Consider the following 18,822-nt stretch of genomic DNA (forward strand, 5'->3'; position numbering starts at 1 on the left):
AGAAGAAAGGATATTACACAGGAAGAGGAGGAGGAAGAGGAGGAGGAGGACAAGGATATGGAGGAGGAGGAGGAGGAGGAAGAAGGCGTTGGCTGTTGTGGAATATAAAAGAGGAGAGCAGCATCCGTTTCTCCACCAATCCGTCTGGTCTCCCATCAGATCACATCCACCTCATCCACCACGGCCAAGGAGACGAGGATGGCGAGGGTGAGTGAGCGAGTGAGAGAGGGAGAGAGGGAGTGAAGGAAAGAGTGAGTGAGTGAGTGAGTGAGTGAGAGAGAGAGTAAGAGAGGGAGTGAAGGAAAGAGTGAGTGAGTGAGTGAGTGAGTAAGTGAGAGGCTGCGTGGGTAAGTTAATTAGTTACTTGGTGAGTTTGAGAGTGAGTGAGTGAGTGAGTGAGTAAGTGAAAGACTGCGTGGGTGTGAGTTAGCGGGAGAGTGAGTGAGCGAGCGAGTGAGGGATATAGGGAGAGACTGAGTCCTTATCCTTCTCAATATCCTTTTATCATTTCCCTAGCATCATTCATAGTGGTAGTAGTAGTAGTAGTAGCAGTAGTAGTAGTAGTAGTAGTAATTAATATCCTGCCATCAACCATTTCTTTACTACATGTCCTATTTTCCATCCTTCAGAATATCCTACACGCCCTGGGGATCCTACTGTACGTAGCGACCGTGTCCTTCGCTGGCGACGAAAAGAAATCCAGCTCCTACACATCCTTCGTCACCACGGGCTTAGGACACGGGGGCATAGGCTTAGGACATGGTGGTGGTTATGGTGGTTTTGGTGGTGGTTATGGTGGTGGAAATCTTGGGTATGGGGTAACTGACTTTGGTGGAGATGGTGGTGGGTATGGTGGCTATGGTGGCTATGGTGGCTATGGTGGTGGTGGTCATGGTGGTGGGTATCAAGTGTATAAAGCTGTTGGATATGGGAAAGGTGGATATGGTGGTGGGTATGATGGGTATGGTGGGTATGGTGGGTATGGTGGTGGTAATGGTATTGGCCACGGTGGTTATGGTGGATTTGGGACAGGCTATGGTGGATTTGGGACAGGCTATGGTGGCTATGGTGGCTATGGGAAAGGCTACGTCCAGTATGAAAAGGGATATGGTGGCGGCGGCTATGGTGGCTATGGTGGGGGCGGCTATGGTGGCGGCGGCTATGGTGGCTATGGTGGCGGCGGATATGGTGGCGGCGGCTATGGTGGGGGCGGATATGGTGGCGGCGGCTATGGTGGACTTGGAGGACATGGTGGATATGGTGGATATGGACACTATGGTTATGGTGAGTATGGTGATAATGTTTTTTTTCTATACATCTATTTGTCTGTCTGTTTATTATCTACCTATCTATCAACCTATCTATCTTTCTAGCTGTTCATCTACCTATCTCTATGCATTTATCTATTTATCTGTCTATTTATCTATCAATCTATCTATCTTTTTAGCTGTCAATCTACCTATCTCTATGCATTTATCTATCTATCTATCTATTCATATATCTATCTATCTTTTTAACTGTCCATCTACCTATCTCTCTATGCATTTATCTATCCATCTATCTATCTATTTATCTATCTATCTATCTATCTTTCTAGCTGCCCATCTACCTATCTCTCTATGCATTTATCTATCTATCTATTTATCTATCTTTCTATTGATCTGTTTATAATCAAGCAGCAAGTAACTTCAATAGACAATTATTAAGATCAGTGACTTAAATACAACTCTAAGATATCACGAGAAAAAAAAACTTAACTGGCTTACGAAAATAAAAGTTAAATGTGGAAATAATAATAATTTTCTATCATGATATATCAACCACAATCCCTTTCCGTGAATTTAAAATGATGGACACTTAATAAACAAGAAAATAAGATAAATAACCACAAGATAAGCAGAAATAGACTCATTGCGTTGCTGTTTTTTTCCTTATTCCCCAGTTTTATAAGTGTGAGAGTCTTTGGTTAACCATATCAAACATTATTTTTTTCTACTCTGAGCCGCCAATCTACCCCTTCCAACGTCTCCTCCTGCTCCTCCTCCTCCTCCTCTTTCTTTTCCTTCTCCTGCTCCTCCTATTCCATTACCTCCTACACTTCCACTGCGCTGAATTGCTTTGATTTAACAATTATATTCTCTGCTCAAGTTTACAAATATACAGTTACTAGGGATAACACATGACAATGCATAAGAAGGCTAATATTTCTTTCTCCTTTCTCTCTCGCCAGGAAAAGGAGCAAAAGGGTACACCCACTCATACTATGTGAAGAAAGGTATGTACGTATAGATGTGTGTGTGTGTGTGTGTGTGTGTGTGTGTGTGTGTGTGTGTGTGTGTGTGTGTGTGTTCCTCTGTCTACGCGTCTGTCTATTTTAGTTTGTCTTTCTGTGTAAATAAATGTGTGTATGAATGTATGTATGTATGTATGTATGTATCTATATATGTATGTATGTACCTTTCAGGCTACGGCGGTGGCTATGGGGGCAAGGCATATGGCTACGGCACTGGATATGGTGAGTAGTAGTAGTGGTAGTAGTAGTAGTAGTAGTAGTAGTAGTAGTAGTAGTAGTAGTAGTAGTAGTAGTAGTAGTAGTAGTAGTAGTAGTAGTAGTACCATTTCTTAGTTCTTCCATTTACTACAATTTATATATTAATCGTTTTCGCTTTCTTCAGGATACGGTAAAAAATAGAGAAAAGAGAGAGAAAATACGTAGAGAAAGAGGAAACTGAGGAGAAAAGAAGAGAGTAAGAAGACAATATCCCCTTCACGCAGTCCTCTCATACTGTCTCTTCCCTCCACTCCCAACACCAAGAGGATGAAGAGGACGAGGAGCAAGAGGAAGAGAAAAAGAGAAAGAATCAGAACTTTATGCAAATCAATAAATAAATCAGATCTGACTTAGTTCACGTTGTTTTCTATACCTAACCTTAGTGTGGGGGGGGAAGGAGGGGAGAACAGAGGTGGAAGAAAGAACGGAGTAGAAAGAAGAATGGATAATAAAAATGCAATAAGAGAAGCAGGAGAAGAAAAAATTGACAAGGAAAAGATAAAGACATGAAAAAATGCAATGAGGAAAAGGAGGAGGAGAAAAAATATGATAATCAGATAAAGACATGAGAAAAGAGGAAGGAAAATAGAATCAAAATAAAAGGAATAAAGCAAGAGGTTGAGAGTGAGCTACAAGTATTTTTTTTTTCACCGCCAGCGCCACATCCACCTCCACCAGACACCGCATCGACAAGAGCAATAAAGCATCCAATGAAAAAACGAGTGACAAATGAAGGAAAAAAAAGAAAATGCGAGTCAGGAAAAGTCTTAAAACTCGTACATTTCCAACGCATTTCCTCGCTCCAAGAAGGATGAAAAATGCTAATCATGAGAGAGAGAGGGTTTTCCGAAATACTTTATCAGCAACGTGACCTAGACATAGCATATTGCCCTTTCTCTCTCTCTCTCTCTCTCTCTCTCTCTCTCTATATATATATATATATATATATATATATATATATATATATATATATGTATGTATATATACATATATATATATATATATATATATATATATATATATATATATATATATATATATATATATATATATATATATATATATATATATATATATATATATATATATATATATGTATATGCATGTATATGCATATATATGCATAGATATGCGTGAGCGTGTGCGTGTGTGTGAGTGTGTGTGAGGGATGACTTCTGTTTTGTTTGTGTTTTATCTCCTTCCTGTGTTTCTTGCTCGTCATGGCGAAGGGAAAACACACTAGTCACTGTTCTTTTCTGCGAGTCGCCCTTCCCTGGTGACGGAGGAGGGAGAGGAAGAAGGCGAAGAATGGTGGGAAGTATGCAGGGAGGGCAGGAATGCAAGAGGAGCAAAAAGATGAGGATGACGAAAGAGGGAGGAAAAAATTAAAGAAAAGAATAAAAGGGAGGAAAAAGATGAGCTTAAGTAAACGATTGAAAGAAGAAGAAACGAAAACACGTACGACTTGAGCTCTTTTAGGCGGAGAGTATCGGGACACCTCTCCTCCCGAAACTGACCTCTCTTTAGGCCACCCTTCTAAACTCTTTTTGATAGCGTCAGTGTTTAGCGGGATTTTTCTTTTCTCATTATATTTTTTTAGCCCTTGAGATGATTTCTTTACTGTAAGAAAATAAGGAAAACGATACGAGGAAACACAGAAACGAGGAAGAGGAAGAGGACGAGGAATACTAAAAACAATATAAAGAAGGAAAGATAGAAGAAAGAGGAAGTAAAGAGAGAACGAAGAAAATAAGGCAAGGAAGGAAGGAAGATGAGGAAGAGGATGACGAATGCTGAAAACGATATGAAGAAGGGAAGAGAGGAGAAAGAGGAAGTGGGGAACGAACAGGGAAAAGGAAGCAGAGAAGGGGGGAAGAGGAGGAAGAGGAAGAGCACGAAAAATAGTAAAGAACGCAGGGAAGGAAAGGAGAGGAAGACGAAGCAACACACACACACACACACACACACACACACACACACACACACACACACTGACACACACACACCGCTGGACATACGCAGTGAATATAAAATAATTAGAATTGTTCCACATATTTTTTTCCCCTCAACAAACAGCCTTCAACTTACATTTTCTTTGAACAACCCACGGGAAAAAAAACGTCGTAAAGAAACCGGAGAAAAAGAGGACCGACTTTATTTTTTAGGCAGAATTAAGCAAACATTAAAAAAAGTGGGGTACCTGTTTTTGTTTTGTTTTGTTGTTTTTTCCTCCTCCTGTATACCTGAGCGTTGCTTCAAACACGATATGACGAAAATAACGAAGGAAAAAACAAACAAACAGGCAAATGAAGTATACAAGGTCTACAAATTGCTCTCATTTTTCTTTTCTTTTTTCTTTGTTTTTCATCTTTTGTTTTCAAGATGATAACTAGGAGGAGGAGGAGGAGGAGGATAATGATGATGATGGTGATAATAATAATAATAATAATAATAATAATAATAATAATAATAATAATAATAATAATAATAATAATAATAATAATAATAATAATAATAATAATAATAATAATAATAATCACATCATCTGAGAGAGAGAGAGAGAGAGAGAGAGAGAGAGAGAGAGAGAGAGAGAGAGAGAGAGAGAGAGAGAGAGAGAGAGAGAGAGAGAGAGAGAGAGAGAGAGAGAGAGAGAGAGAGAGAGAGAGAGAGAGAGATAACCATGCAATCATTCATGAAATCTGTCGTAATATACACTTCTCCCTCCCTCCCTCCCTCTCCCTCTCTCCTTCCCTCTCACTTACCCACCCTTTTTTCCTCCACCCTCCATCTTTTTCCCTCCCTCCTCCCTCTTTTTTCCCTCCATCTCTTCTTACTATTTCAAAAACTCGTAAAGGCTTTATTATTTTTCCTCTCACACCTTCCTTCCCCTTCTCTTTAGCGCCCTCCCTTCCTTCCTTCCCTATCTACCCTTTCCTCATCTACCCCTCCCCTTCCTCTCCTCCCTCCTTCCTTTCGTCCCTTGCTATCTCCACCTTCCCTATTCTATTCTTCGTTTTACTTTCACCTTCCTTTCCTTTTCCTACTCCTTTTTCCTTTTGCAATCCTTTCCATCTATTCCTCAACCTTTTCTCCTTTTTCCACCTCCCTCTACCTCCTCTTCCTACCCTACTATCTCTACTTTCCTTTTTTATCCCTTTACTGTCATTCGTATCCCTTTAAATTCCCTGTCTCAATCCTTCCCTTCCCTTCTTTGCCTTTTCTTACCCTCCCATTCTTTTCCTTTCCCTTCCTTTCCCATTTCTTCCCATCCAATCTCATACCTTTCACTCCCTTCTCTTCCCTTCTCTTCCCTTTTCTTTCCCTTCCCATTCCTTCCGTCCCCATCTCATCCATTGCAATACCTCCTCTTCCCCTTCCTTCTCTCACAACATAAACCTAACAGGAGCGGAAAAAAGAGGGGGAAGGGAGGGGAAGGGAGGGGGTAGGACTAACAAACCCGGATAGGACGAGGAAAGGACACGAGGAGGGAGGGACGGAGAGAGGGCGAGAAGTAAGGGGAGGAAAAAAAGGGAGGGAGGGGCATTTCTTTACTCCTATATAAGCCCAGGCCCATAGTCCCTCCATCACCACTTCATCTCCCTTTGTCACAGTTCCCGGGGCTCGTCCAGCAGACATGGTGAGTTGGAGCGAGGAAAAGGGGCCAACAGGGATAGCTTTCAGCGTCTTCATTTGGGTTCTTTGGGGAAGGCAATTAGCACCTATAATTACTAAAGAGGAAAAGAGATAAACAGGGATAGCTTTCAACGTCTGCATTTGGGTTCTTTGGGGAAGGCAATTAGCACCTATGATTACTAACAAATAAACTCGCTAACAACAGTGCACTCGTTAACACCTACACACGCTCTTTAAAAACTACACACATTCACTAACAGCTACAAACATTTATTAACTACTTCGAAGACTTACTAATAACTGCGTGGAGACTTAATCGCATCTCGCATCCCTTACCCTCCGTTTGTCTTTCCTCTTGGTAGGGAAGTATTATTAGGGAATGGGAGGGGAGAGGTTGAAAGGAGTATTGCCGGAGCAGAATAGAGTACACAAGCAACATACAGTGAGATGGAGAACGTTGGGAAAGACTTTTGTTTTGAGGTGAAGTAGTAATGTCTGCAATAGTTTGGTCACGATTTGCGATGGGATTTAAAACAGCATATCCTTATAGAATAGGGTACACAAACAACATACAGTGAGATGGAGAACGTTGGGAAAGGCCTTTGTTTTGAGGTGAAGTAGTAATGTCTGCAATAGATTGATCACGATTTGCGGTGGGATTTAAAACAGCATATCCTTACACGAGTGCCACATTCCGTTTTCTCTCATACTGGAACAAGTCAGGTAAGGGTTTCTTAGATGTTTCCTTGGCTGTGAGATCAAACGAACATGATATTATTTTGTACCAGAGAATCTTATTGCTAATCATTTCAGTATAATTAATATAAGTTTTTCCCCTCAATACGCCTAAAAATAACATCACCACCACCACAGTAAAAAAGACACAGGGTCATTACCACCTAAAGAATTACAAAAAATCGAAATCAAAAACGAAAAATACCGCCAAAAACACCACCAGCAACTCTCAACATTAATTATTTACAGCCAAGTCAGCTCATTATGCATTAAGTGTGGCAACTATATAGCACCTAGCCACCAAAAATATACTCATTAGCATATACACTAACCAGCGACACTCACCAACAAGTATACAAAGCGATAATCTACACTCACCACCACCTGCTCATCACCCTAACCTCCCCTTCTCCCCCTCACAGCGCGGCGATCTTCTAAGGACAACGGTGGTGGCGGTGGTGGTGGTATTGGGGGTCCTCGTAACCACCCCAGTCCACGCCACCAACGTTCTCATTGGCGCAGGATCGGCCAATCAGCACCGGTCTTTTTCCCGGTTCCCTTTGCCTCCTGTTACCCCTCCTCCTTCCCCTCCACCGCCTTCCTTCCCCTCCATCGCGAGCCTCAACAGCAATAAGGGACAGGAAGCCGGAGGGAAGGGAGGAGAGAGAAACATCTTCCTCTCTCCCTCACCCACTGGAGGAGACGGACTATTCGGAGGGAGAGACGGAGGAAATTCAAACACAGGGGGAGCCACCGACTTGGGGTCACTTTTTGCGGTCCTGGACGAAGGAGGAGCGGGAGGAGATGACTTACTGGTGGGACCGACAGATGGATTCGGGTTAGATGGATTAGGACCAGACGGATTAGGAGCGGACGGACTGGGGCCAGATGGGATAGGATTAGATGAGTTCGGGTTGGATGGCTTAGGATTTGATGGCATGGGAATCGAGGCATGGGACTCCAACGATTTCTCTAACGCCCTTTTCTCACTGCTTGGAGACGGAGGACTTGATGAAGGGGCAGGAGACATTGGGGGAGCAGGAACACTAGGAGCAGCAGTAGGCGAGATAGCAGGAGGCGCCTTAACAAACCTCACCGACATCTTCTTCTCTCTTATGGACAACGACGAACTCTTGGCCCAGGCTACCATCAACCTCCCCGCCATCAGTGATCCAACCTCCGACCCTCATTTCATCCCCTCCGACGTTATCAGTGATCGGACTGGCTTGGGCGGCGGCGGCAGAAGCCGAAGGCGAAGGAGCAAGTGCCTCACCATCCTAAGAATCCTGAAGGCAATCACCGGAGGAAACAGACGGAGGAATAGGAACAACAGCCGGAGGAACAACAGGAGGAACGAGAGAAGGAATGAGAGGCAGGAGAGAAGGGAGGAAAGACGCGAAGAGAGGCAAGAGAACAGGAACGATAGAAGGGAGGAGAGAAGGGACACCAGGAATGAAAGACTGGAGGATAGACAAGACAGAAGACAGGAGAGGAGGGAAGACAGGCTGGATAGAAGGGAGGAGAAGCTGGAGCAAAGGAATGACAATTTGCAGGACCAGATCAGGAGGGAGAGGAGGAGGAGGAGGCGCCAGCGTAGGAATGCCCTCCTCGCAAGAATCTTCTGCTTCTTCGTGGATGCTGCGAAGTCTAAGATGCGACTCATTGGGTGAAAGGTAAGGAGATGAAAAAGTTTGGTTGAGGTTCATGATTAATATTCTCTTGTTTCTTCTTTGATTGTTGTTGTTTATTCGACTTCTTTTTCTTTGTTTTTTGGTTGATAGTTGACACACACACACACACACACACACACACACACACACACACACGTTCTCCATCCTCATTTTTCTTGTTTACTTCTCCTCCTCCTCCTTCTCTTCCTCCTCCTCCTCTAAAGTTCAATAACCCAAATTCTTTGATTTGCAAACCAAAAACCAACTCAAGAACTAGAAAAGTACCCATTCAGTCGAGTCGACGTAACACAGACATTGTTTGGAGTTTTCCTTTTCTGGAACTGGATCCGCCACTCTTTAAATCTTCCCTCGAAATGCGAATACCATCAACTCCTTCAAATATTCAATCGACCGTCATCAGGAATCATTCCCCGTCAGGAACAACGAGGGGGCTCCATCTGCTAATCATCGGGTAGCTTATCTGCTCACCAAGCCCCAAGTGGCTGTCAAACGATTAAATTACACCCACCAAACTCGTCGTAATGAGCCAATAGGCTTTCTGTTGCCTGCATTTCCATGTTTCCATGTTTCCATGTTTCCTCCTCCTCCTCTTATTTTCCTTTGCTTCATTCAATTAATTACTCCTACAGCATGTTGAGAGAGAGAGAGAGAGAGAGAGAGAGAGAGAGAGAGAGAGAGAGAGAGAGAGAGAGAGAGAGAGAGAGAGAGAGAGAGAGAGAGAGAGAGAGAGAGAGAGAGAACTAATATCCATCTTTTTCTCTATTTTCAGTCCACTGGAAACCTTAGAAACAAATTAAGGAAAACCAACTTACCGAGTGGAAAGAAAGGAAGAAAAGAAAGAAAAGTAAACAAGAAAATAAGCAAACCAGATAAACGATTAAAAAACAAGAGAGAGAGAGAGAGAGAGAGAGAGACTAATGTAATGCAACCAAATGACTCAACCAAAACAAGAAAACGAAGTATGAATGATAAATGGTGAGTATATGGTGAATAAATGACGAATAAACGAACGCCCCATGAATGAAAATTGATTTTAAAAAATTAATAACATATAGAGAACACGAAGCAATAACTATGTAAATAATGTAAAAAAAAAAAAAGATATCATAGCGAATTTATTATACAAGAGGAAACAACTACCATATTTTTGCACATTATTGAAGTTGATAAAAGTTAGCCAAACCAATTTCACGTAAAAGAAATATTATGAAAATCAGATATAATAAATAAACTTAACATATAAGATAAAAATTTATTGCATATCACTTAAAAAAAGATTTACTACTCTTTGTATTGTTCTAAGTGCTAAAAATATATATATATATATATGTATAAGTGTATCAAAATGTTTACTGTAAAAGTGTAAAAAAAAAGGGAATAAAATTACAAAACGCATTAGCATTTATTTACCAATGGCGACTTAGTTAAAAAAATACAGGAGTTATTAAGGAAAAAAAACCAATGCATTAATGTTTAACCAAGTAGTAGTAGTAGTAGTAGTAGTAGTAGTAGTAGTAGTAGTAGTAGTAGTAGTAGTAGTAGTAGCTGTTGTTGTGGTGATGGTGGTGGTGGTGGTAGAAGTAGTAGTAGTAATAGTAGTAGTAGTAGTAGTAATAGTAGTAGTAGTAGTAGTAGAAGTATTGGTAGCAGAAATTTTCCTCCTCCTCTCCCTCCTCCTCCTCCTCCTCCTCCTCCTCATCATCATCATCATCATCATCATCATCATCATCATCATCATCATTATCGGCGGCCTACTGAACCTATCAAGAAAGAAAAAAGAGAAATCAAAAGAAAAAAATAATTGCAATCAGATATTCATGGTCAGGTTTTTTTCTTCTCCATTTTCCTCGTCCAGTACGGAGTGAAACGAAGGTTAAAAAAAAAAAAAAAAAAACACGAGGATTAAAAAGAGATAAAACGAAACAATGAAATGAAGAGAAATAATTGAGAGTAAAATGAAAAAAATAAAGTTAACCAGCGCTCTCTCTCTCTCTCTCTCTCTCACTCTCTCTCTCTCTCTCTCTCTCTAAGAACCTGATATGAAAAAGAGAGAGAGAGAGAGAGAGAGAGAGAGAGAGAGAGAGAGAGAGAGAGAGAGTAAAAGTCCATAATTCACCTTTCACGTCCCTTGACCAGTGAATGTTAGAATCTTTTATTAAGCACAATACTGCACACACACACACACACACACACACACACACACACACGTACAGCGACCACCAAATGCCTCGCAAAAAACATACAAACAAAAAATGTAAGACAAGAAACATCGTAAGAATATCAAGCAGGTCTCGAAGAAAACGGGAGGAGGCCTGAACACATTGTCTCAGGGTGGACTTAGCTATTGTGAATTTCTTTTTTTCGATTATTTTTTTATTTTCTTTTTTGCATTCTTTTTTTCTTTCCCCGTTTTGTTACGTTAGGGAGAAAGTCTGCAGTGGAGGTTATTTTTTCATTATTATTCTCATTTTTTTCCAATTTCTTGTTTTTTTCTTATTCATTTTCCTCTTTTTTCCGCTTCATTCGGCCTTTGAGAAATAAGGACATAGTGGCGACACATTAATCTCTCTCTCTCTCTCTCTCTCTCTCCATATATATACATTTATCTATTCATCTGTGTAGCTATCTGTTATCTATATCTTGCTATCTCTCTATCTGTTTATCTGCCTCATCTTACGTTCTAATGCGAGAGATGATTAAGTTTTATTCCTCGGTTAAATAATTTCAACCGTTTTGTCCTACTGCATACTTTAAAACCTTCGCTCCCTCCCTTCCCATCTTCATTCTCTTCCCTTCCTTTCTTCCCTTGACTTTCTTTCTTTTCTTACGTTCCCTTTCTTTCCTTCCTTCACTTCCTTTCTTCTCTACTTCCATTTTTTCTTTCCTTTCCTTTCTTTCCTTCAATTCCATTCTTACTTCACTTCCTTTCTTCCATTCCCTTCCCTTCCCTTCCCTTCCCTTCCCTTCCTTTCATTCTTTCCCTTCCCCTCCTCCCTCCCCTTCCCTTCCATTCCCTCCACTTCGTTTCCCTTCCTTTCTTCCTTTTCTTCCTTTCCCTTATTTTTTTCATTTTCTTTACTTTCTTCCCTTCCCTTCCCTTCCACTCCATTCCCTTCCCTTCATTTCCCTCCCTTTCTTTCCTTTCTTCCTCTTCCTTATTCTCTTCTCTTTCCTTCCTTTCTTCCTTTCCCTTCCCTTCCCTCCCATTACCTTCCTCCCTTCCTTCCTTCCTTCCTTTCTGTCTCACTATACTAACAAAGCAATAAAACAGACGTTACGCAGAGCTCTTGTATAACGGAGAGATTTATAACATTCGCTTCGTTTTCATTTTTTTTCCTTCACCACTTTTTTTCTCCTTCCTCATAGTGGCCGCCGCTTACGTGTGTGATGGAGGAAAAGCGAGGACAAAAAAACAAGTGAAAAACGAGGAAGGCGAAAAAAACTTATGACCGTCCCGTTGTTGAGATGGTCTGTGAGTGGAGCGATAGATGGATGGCAGTCAGGAGGAGGAGAAGGAGGAGGAGGAGGAGGAGGAGGCAATAAGATAGAGCAAGTCAACCAACCAATACGTTTTTTTATTGTTATGGAAGAGAAGAGAAGGGGATTGATAAGGCATAGCATAATAGGAGGAGGAGGAGGAGGAGGAGGAGGAGGATGCAATAAGATAGAGCAAGTCAACCAACCAATACGTTTTTTTATTGTTATGGAAGAGAAGAGAAGGGGATTGATATGGCATAGCATAATAGGATGAGGAGGAGGAGGAGGAGGAGGAGGAGGAGGAGGAGGAGGAGGAGGAGGAGGCATTTGGACATTTAGTTTCTCCAATTGCAAATTAACTTCTTTCCACATTCGTAACACTTATTTTTTCCTTTCTCTCGAATGTTGCAAACGGACTTTTTTTCCATATTCGTAGGAGTTTTTTTAATTCTACCAATCTATCTTTCTCTATCAATCTACCTATCTACCTACCTACCTACCTATCTCTGTCTATCTATCTATCAATCTTTTTATCCATCTTCCTCTCCTCTCCCTTCCCTTCTTCCTTTCCTCAGCTGATGAAAGTTGAAATTGCTGAAAGACCCGCAAGAAAAAGAGGCAGAAAAAGAGGGGTACCAACTTTTCTGTGTGACCCTAAAAAACAGCGCGCGCCAGGAGAAGGGAAACTCGTATAAAGTGTCTTCACCCAAATACTTGTTCTCAGTATTCACACGAAGTCGAGCTCGAGACTACGCACGCCCCTCAACTTCCTTCCTTCCCTCCTCTCCGGTCATGGTGCGTGGCGGGGGCCTCTGTTTGTGATTTGATAAGTATTTATATATTCTTCACTTTGCTTTTTCATTTTTTCTCTTCTTTTCTTCTTGATATACTTCTGTTCTTCTTCTATATTCCGCCTCTTCTTTTTTCTCATTTTATCAATATCCTCTATTTGTTCCTCTTCATGGCCTCTTTTTGTTATATTTCTGCTAAAATTATTGTTACAACTTTTTCTTTTTCATTTTATTTATTTCTTCTTCTTTTCTTCTTTTTCCACTTCTTCTTCTAATACAACAGTTCCTTTTAATCTTCTGTTTCACTTATTTTCTTCTAGATCCTCTTTTTTTTTCCTCTATGTCTTTTTCTTCAAGTTATTATCATTATCATTATTACGTATATTACTAATTTATTAATATTTTTTTATAATTATCATCAATATTATTGTTACTGTTATTGTTATCATATTATTATAATCATAACCATCATTACCATTATTATTTCAAAGACATAAACAACGAACAATATAAACACAGTCTGCACCTGAACTCTTGCGGTCATTCAACTATAAATGAGTCACAGGTTCAATAAAACTCAAAAAGTGGAGCAAGCCAGCCCTGATAATGAATAAAAATAATAATAATAATAATAATAATAATAATAATAATAATAATAATAATAATAATAATAATAATAATAATAATAACATCCCCCAACAGCACCGAGTCTGGCTGGTGGCGGCGGTGGCGGCGGCGGCGGTGGTGGTGGCGGCGGCTGAGACGGAGACTAACAAAACCTCAACAAGTCCCGCATCCCCAGTCACAGGCGGACCCGGTGCTTCACTCGGCAATGCTGGACACGGGAAGACTGGCAAAAGTGGACACGGAACGCTATCACGGAGCGGTGGACATGTGGAGGCAGCGGAAGTTAAGCGCATTGGAATACCAGTAAATATCGGACACGGGAAAGTTTCTGGTGATGGGAGTGGTGGTGGACACGTAGTCGAGGCTAAACTGACTGGACATGGACTGTTTGATCTTGCTGAGGGACATGGACGAGTCACCAACCTTGGACACTGGGCTCCCCTTAGAAGTGCGGGTCATCGGCTATCTCTTGGACATGGAGTGACAGGTGGATATACCGTGACAGCTGGACATGGCGTGAAATTAAGCAGTTCAGTCCATGGTGGAATTGGACATGCTAGACCAATCAGCAGCCCTAAAATTCCAGGCATCTTCACGAACGTGGGACAGAGGGAAAAAAAGGACATAACACCACCCAAGATACTAAAAACAGCCACTCCTTTTGGCAACGTGGGGCAAAGGGAAGAAGGGGACACTGGGCACATTACACCACCCAGGACTCTTAGACCCACCAGTCCCCTAGGCAACGTGGGGCAAAGTAAAGAAGGAGACTTTGGTTTCAGTACACCAAGACCCCTGAAAGTCACCAGTCCCCTTGGCAATGTGGAACAGAAGGAAGATGAAGAGACTGGGTACATAACACCCAGACCCCTTAAAATCACCAGTCCCTTAGCCATCGTAGACCATAGTGCAGAAAGGAATATAGGAACCAGTGGACCTATCACCCCACCTAAGAGCAATAGTCCCTTTAGGAACGTGGAAGTTAAAACGAAGGGAGGTCTCGGACATCTCACTTCACCACCCATATCAGAAGACGGGGAGGTCTATAAAGGTACTGGACACGGTGGAGATCGACGTAGCAGCAATAGATTCGAAGACCAGGAAGGTTTAACTGGAGGCGAGAGGAGAATCCGTAACTCGCCCAGTGATCTTTACCGCGCCGCAAGGATCGCCGCCACTCTCGACCGAACGATCCCTGTTGACCTCAAGAAGCTAAGCAAGGTCGAGCAGGATATGCTTCTTGGCCTCACCAGCTACGGAAGGATCAGCAGGGAGGCGGTGCTGGGTCTCCTGAGGAGAGGCAAGGAGAGGAGCCGCAGTATTGAGGTCTCCATAGGCTCAAGCAAAGGTAGAGACAGTCACGAGAGCCAAGAGAGGTCTATAGGTCACCACGGGAAAGACCGCAGCAGGGAGCTCTTCAAGGGTTTAGAAGACATCAAGGACATCATCGAACTGAACCACGAGGCCAAGAAAGGAGACGACATCGAACTGGACATTGGCAAAGGCAGCGGCGAGAAGCAGTATGACGTCCACGTTAGCAAAGGAAATAGCGCGGAACTCTATGAAGACAAGGAAAAAGGCTTTAGGCTCTTCGGCCATCACAGGAATAAAGGAGACAGCAGGGAATTTCATGACGACAGGAGGAAAGGCCTTGGACTCTTCGGACTCCACAGGAATAAAGGAGACAGCAGGGAATTTCATGACGACAGGAGGAAAGGCCTTGGACTCTTCGGACTCCACAGGAATAAAGGAGACAGCAGGGAACTCCATGACGACAGGAGGAAAGGTCTTGGACTCTTCGGACTCCACAGGAACAAAGGAGACAGCAGGGAACTCCATGACGACAGGAGGAAAGGCCTTGGACTCTTCGGACTCCACAGGAACAAAGGAGACAGCAGGGAACTCTATGACGACAGGAGGAAAGGCCTTGGACTCTTCGGACTCCACAGGAATAAAGGAGACAGCAGGGAACTCCATGACGACAGGAGGAAAGGCCTTGGACTCTTCGGACTCCACAGGAATAAAGGAGACAGCGGGGAACTCCATGGAGGCGGGGGAAAAGGTCTTGGACTCTTCGGCCTTCACAGGAATAAAGGAGACAGCGGGGAACTTTATGACGACAGTAGAAAGGGCTCTGGACTCTTCGGACTTCACAGCAGGATTAAGGGACGCCACAGCGGGGAAAGATCAAAGGCTGGCGGGTTGTTTGACAGGAGCAGAGAAAGCATCAAGGCAGAGTCCATCGAGCTGAGGCACAAAGGAGAATCCGGACTTTACGAGGATAGGAGGAAAGGGTCCGGGGGGCTCTTGGGACTCTTCAGCAAGGGACGCAGCGACGAGAGGTCCAGAGAGTTATATGGAGGCGGAGGAAGGAACCGTTTTGATATCTTCGGCCTCTTCAACAACGATCAGAGCAGGGAGGACATCAGCTTCCTCGACCTGATCAAAGACGGAAGGGAGATCTTAGACGAGATAGGTGACGAACTTGACATCTTTGGGTTATTCGATGATAGCAGAGAGTTGGACCCACTTGGCTTCTTTGACAGAAACGGTAAAATATTACTAGATTCATATCACAAGAAGGACCTCAGCAAGGAACATCTCATCGGCGATCTCCTCAGAAACAAAGCTATTAGAACCTTAGGCCATGGCGGTGCTGGACTGGATGTGGATATTCTTGGGTTACTTGACAAGGGAAGCAAGGTAAAACAAGGTATCCTCAAGGGTCACAGCATTGAGAGGTCAGACAGCAAGCTCATCAGCAAAGGTTCTGGCAGCAAGGAGAAGTCAGAGAGTACGGTTGACCACAAGGATGACAGCAAAGAGGGATCGAGTGCAACGTTTCAACACAGGATAAACAACAACAACAACAACCACCACCACCACAATAACAACATAAGCTTCTTCCACAAGCTCAAACACCTTTACGAGAAGATTTTTTGAGGATAAGAAGGAAAGGAACACCCAGCAATAGATACAGCGAGACTAGAGAGGAAATGAGAACAATGACAACGACGAGGAAAACAAGAGAAATATTTGAATAATGGTAATAAAACAAAATTCTCTCTCTCTCTCTCTCTCTCTCTCTCTCACTTTCTTTTTACTTCCCTCATAGTTTGACGTGACAGACCGGAAGTATACAGGTTTCAATCATTATTTTCACCAACAAAGGACAAACCACATCCGGCTGTTTCTAGATTTCACGGCCAAAGTACGTATAAGAAACCTGCGCTGTCTTAATAGGTAGAGCATAAGTGACTGACCTATAATACTAGTTCTAATAATGATAATAATAGGAACAATAGCACACTAAACGTCTAAGTAATCAAATACAACAGTCTTTCACCGGCACGTGTTTGGCCAATCTTGAGAAGTAAAGTAGCAGATTAAATTCACCTTCACATAGACATAATATAAGAAGGTTCCGCGCGACCATTTCCGAAGGGTTATAAAGAAGGAAATGACATCAATACGAGTAGGTAAGGGGATGAGGTCACCACAAAACGCTGCCTGACACCACCTTCCTCACGAGCTACAAAGAACCTGGTATCGAGAACAGGTGGTGAAGGGATGAAGTCAACAGAAAACGCTGCCTGCCACCACCTTCCTTACGAGCTACAGAGAACCTGGTATCGAGAACAGGTGGTGAAGGGATGAAGTCAACAGAAAACGCTGCCTACCATCATCTTCCTTACGAGCTACAGAGAACCTGGTATCGAGAACAGATGATAAGGGGAGGAAGTCAACAGAAAACGTTCAGTGCCACCACCTTTAGTATGATAACCCTCCTTATCCTGCTCTAGGGAAACCTGACATTAGCAATAGGTGACAGAAGGATGAGGTCTGAGCTCAGCATTTCCTCCCACCTTCATTATGGGCTTCAAATTAACTACTAATAGCATGTGATGGTAGGATGAGGTTCACACACCGTCATCTTCATCATGAGTCAACAAGCACAAGGTAGCATGAACAGAAGGTAAAATAGACATTAAATCTATACTAATCACAGGCTATCATGTTATTGGCTACACCACACACCAGTTGCAAGCTTCACTAAGGGCCACATTCACAGCTCGCCATGATGGGTTAGTAGCCTCCAAACCAATATCAAAGACTTCGAAAATTCCTTGTGTAGTGTTTGGTGTTGATATTTAAGGTAAAAAATTTGAGGACACAATACGGGAAATCTCTTGTGTATCTGGTGTCGCATCGAGAACCTAACCATTATGGAGTGCAGAGGATTGAATAGTTTGGTTCGGGCGACTACAAAGCCACTGTGCTGGACTGTGAAATTGGCTCTGAGAATAGCAACCCAGACAATAGCGTAGTAAGTGAGAGGTGATGGTGGGATTGAGGCAACACTAAACAATGACTGACGCCTTGACCTCTGACCAGTAACGCCCCAGACTGTTCTGTGGTCCGTATTATCATTACACACTCATGTCTTAACGATTCACTTTGCTTTTAAATCAACAAAATAGTCATATGTATTTACAGGAGCAGTTTTTACCTTAGATAACGAATGTATACTATCAATATGATCATGCTTTTGACTATTCACTTTGCTTTTAAGTCAACAAAATAGTCACATGTATTTACAGGAGCAGTTTTTACCTTAGATAACGAATGTATACTATCAATAAGATCATGCTTTTGACTGTTCACTTTGCTTTTCAGTCAACAAAAATAGTCACATGTATTCACAGATGCAACATTTTCCTAAGACCATGAATGTATACTATATAGAAATTACTGTATATTTTTGTAGTACTATTTTTTTATTTATCTGATTTATATATATTTTTGTAGAAGCATTTATAGTAGTATTTATATGTTCCTATATATGTATAAGCCTGTGCCAAGGAATTATATTATCCTTTCACTAATAAAAATAATAAAGAAGAGATTCATAAAAGGTCTAATAAATGGCATTGCCCTGACGATGATGGAATTATTTAGATAAACATTTGCGTCCTCCAATCGCTTTTCCTTTCCCTTTACATCGTGAAGTAAGGTGAAGTGGATGTGTTGAAGACTCTCTCTCTCTCTCTCTCTCATAAACATGCCTATTGTGTTCTTTCGCCTCACATTCAAGAGTTCTTTTTTTTATTAATATTTTTAAACTCAAACAGCTGAAGTTATACCTCTAGGCACACCCCACGCGTACACACACACACACACACACACACACACACACACACACACACACACACACAGAAGGAGAGAGAGAATCCATATTTTCTGTTTACTGTCATCTTCTACACAGTATTGCCAGACAAACAACACAATCTCCAGCACCGTTGCCAACTACGCCGCC

At 42.2% G+C, this 18,822-nt stretch overlaps 3 protein-coding genes across 5 annotated transcripts; all 3 read left to right on the forward strand.

Moving 5' to 3' along the window:
* Nucleotides 1-123: 123 nt before the first annotated feature.
* On the forward strand, nucleotides 124-2,850 carry LOC127008026 (uncharacterized). The gene is made up of 5 exons (XM_050879556.1): nucleotides 124-207; nucleotides 630-1,284; nucleotides 2,231-2,275; nucleotides 2,465-2,515; nucleotides 2,676-2,850. The coding sequence occupies exons 1-5, from the start codon at nucleotides 199-201 to the stop codon at nucleotides 2,690-2,692; spliced, it is 777 nt and encodes a 258-aa protein (XP_050735513.1). The 5' UTR covers nucleotides 124-198; the 3' UTR covers nucleotides 2,693-2,850.
* Nucleotides 2,851-6,137: 3,287 nt separating this feature from the next.
* Nucleotides 6,138-9,928, forward strand: LOC127008027 (PE-PGRS family protein PE_PGRS16-like). The gene is made up of 3 exons (XM_050879559.1): nucleotides 6,138-6,188; nucleotides 7,342-8,592; nucleotides 9,380-9,928. Exons 1-2 carry the CDS (start codon nucleotides 6,186-6,188, stop codon nucleotides 8,587-8,589), a joined length of 1,251 nt encoding a protein of 416 aa, XP_050735516.1. The 5' UTR covers nucleotides 6,138-6,185; the 3' UTR covers nucleotides 8,590-8,592; nucleotides 9,380-9,928.
* Nucleotides 9,929-12,823: 2,895 nt separating this feature from the next.
* On the forward strand, nucleotides 12,824-16,458 carry LOC127008028 (uncharacterized). Of its 3 annotated transcripts, none has more exons than XM_050879561.1 (3): nucleotides 12,824-12,882; nucleotides 13,581-15,291; nucleotides 15,361-16,458. In XM_050879561.1, the coding sequence occupies exons 1-3, from the start codon at nucleotides 12,880-12,882 to the stop codon at nucleotides 16,446-16,448; spliced, it is 2,802 nt and encodes a 933-aa protein (XP_050735518.1). In that variant the 5' UTR covers nucleotides 12,824-12,879; the 3' UTR covers nucleotides 16,449-16,458. The 3 variants fall into 3 exon arrangements, with proteins under 3 accessions (XP_050735518.1, XP_050735519.1, XP_050735517.1); XM_050879562.1 differs by having other exon boundaries at nucleotides 15,430-16,458; XM_050879560.1 differs by having other exon boundaries at nucleotides 13,581-16,458.
* The last annotated feature ends 2,364 nt before the right edge of the window (nucleotides 16,459-18,822 follow it).

This window comes from Eriocheir sinensis, chromosome 36, assembly GCF_024679095.1.
Source record: "Eriocheir sinensis breed Jianghai 21 chromosome 36, ASM2467909v1, whole genome shotgun sequence".
Lineage (NCBI taxonomy): Eukaryota > Metazoa > Arthropoda > Malacostraca > Decapoda > Varunidae > Eriocheir > Eriocheir sinensis.

What these genes read in the sequence shown, in the direction of transcription:
- LOC127008026 (XM_050879556.1), top strand. An exon ending in ATATGGACACTATGGTTATG is followed by an intron (nt 1,285 to 2,230) that starts GTGAGTATGGTG and finishes CTCTCTCGCCAG; the next exon opens with GAAAAGGAGCAAAAGGGTAC. An exon ending in CTCATACTATGTGAAGAAAG is followed by an intron (nt 2,276 to 2,464) that starts GTATGTACGTAT and finishes TGTACCTTTCAG; the next exon opens with GCTACGGCGGTGGCTATGGG.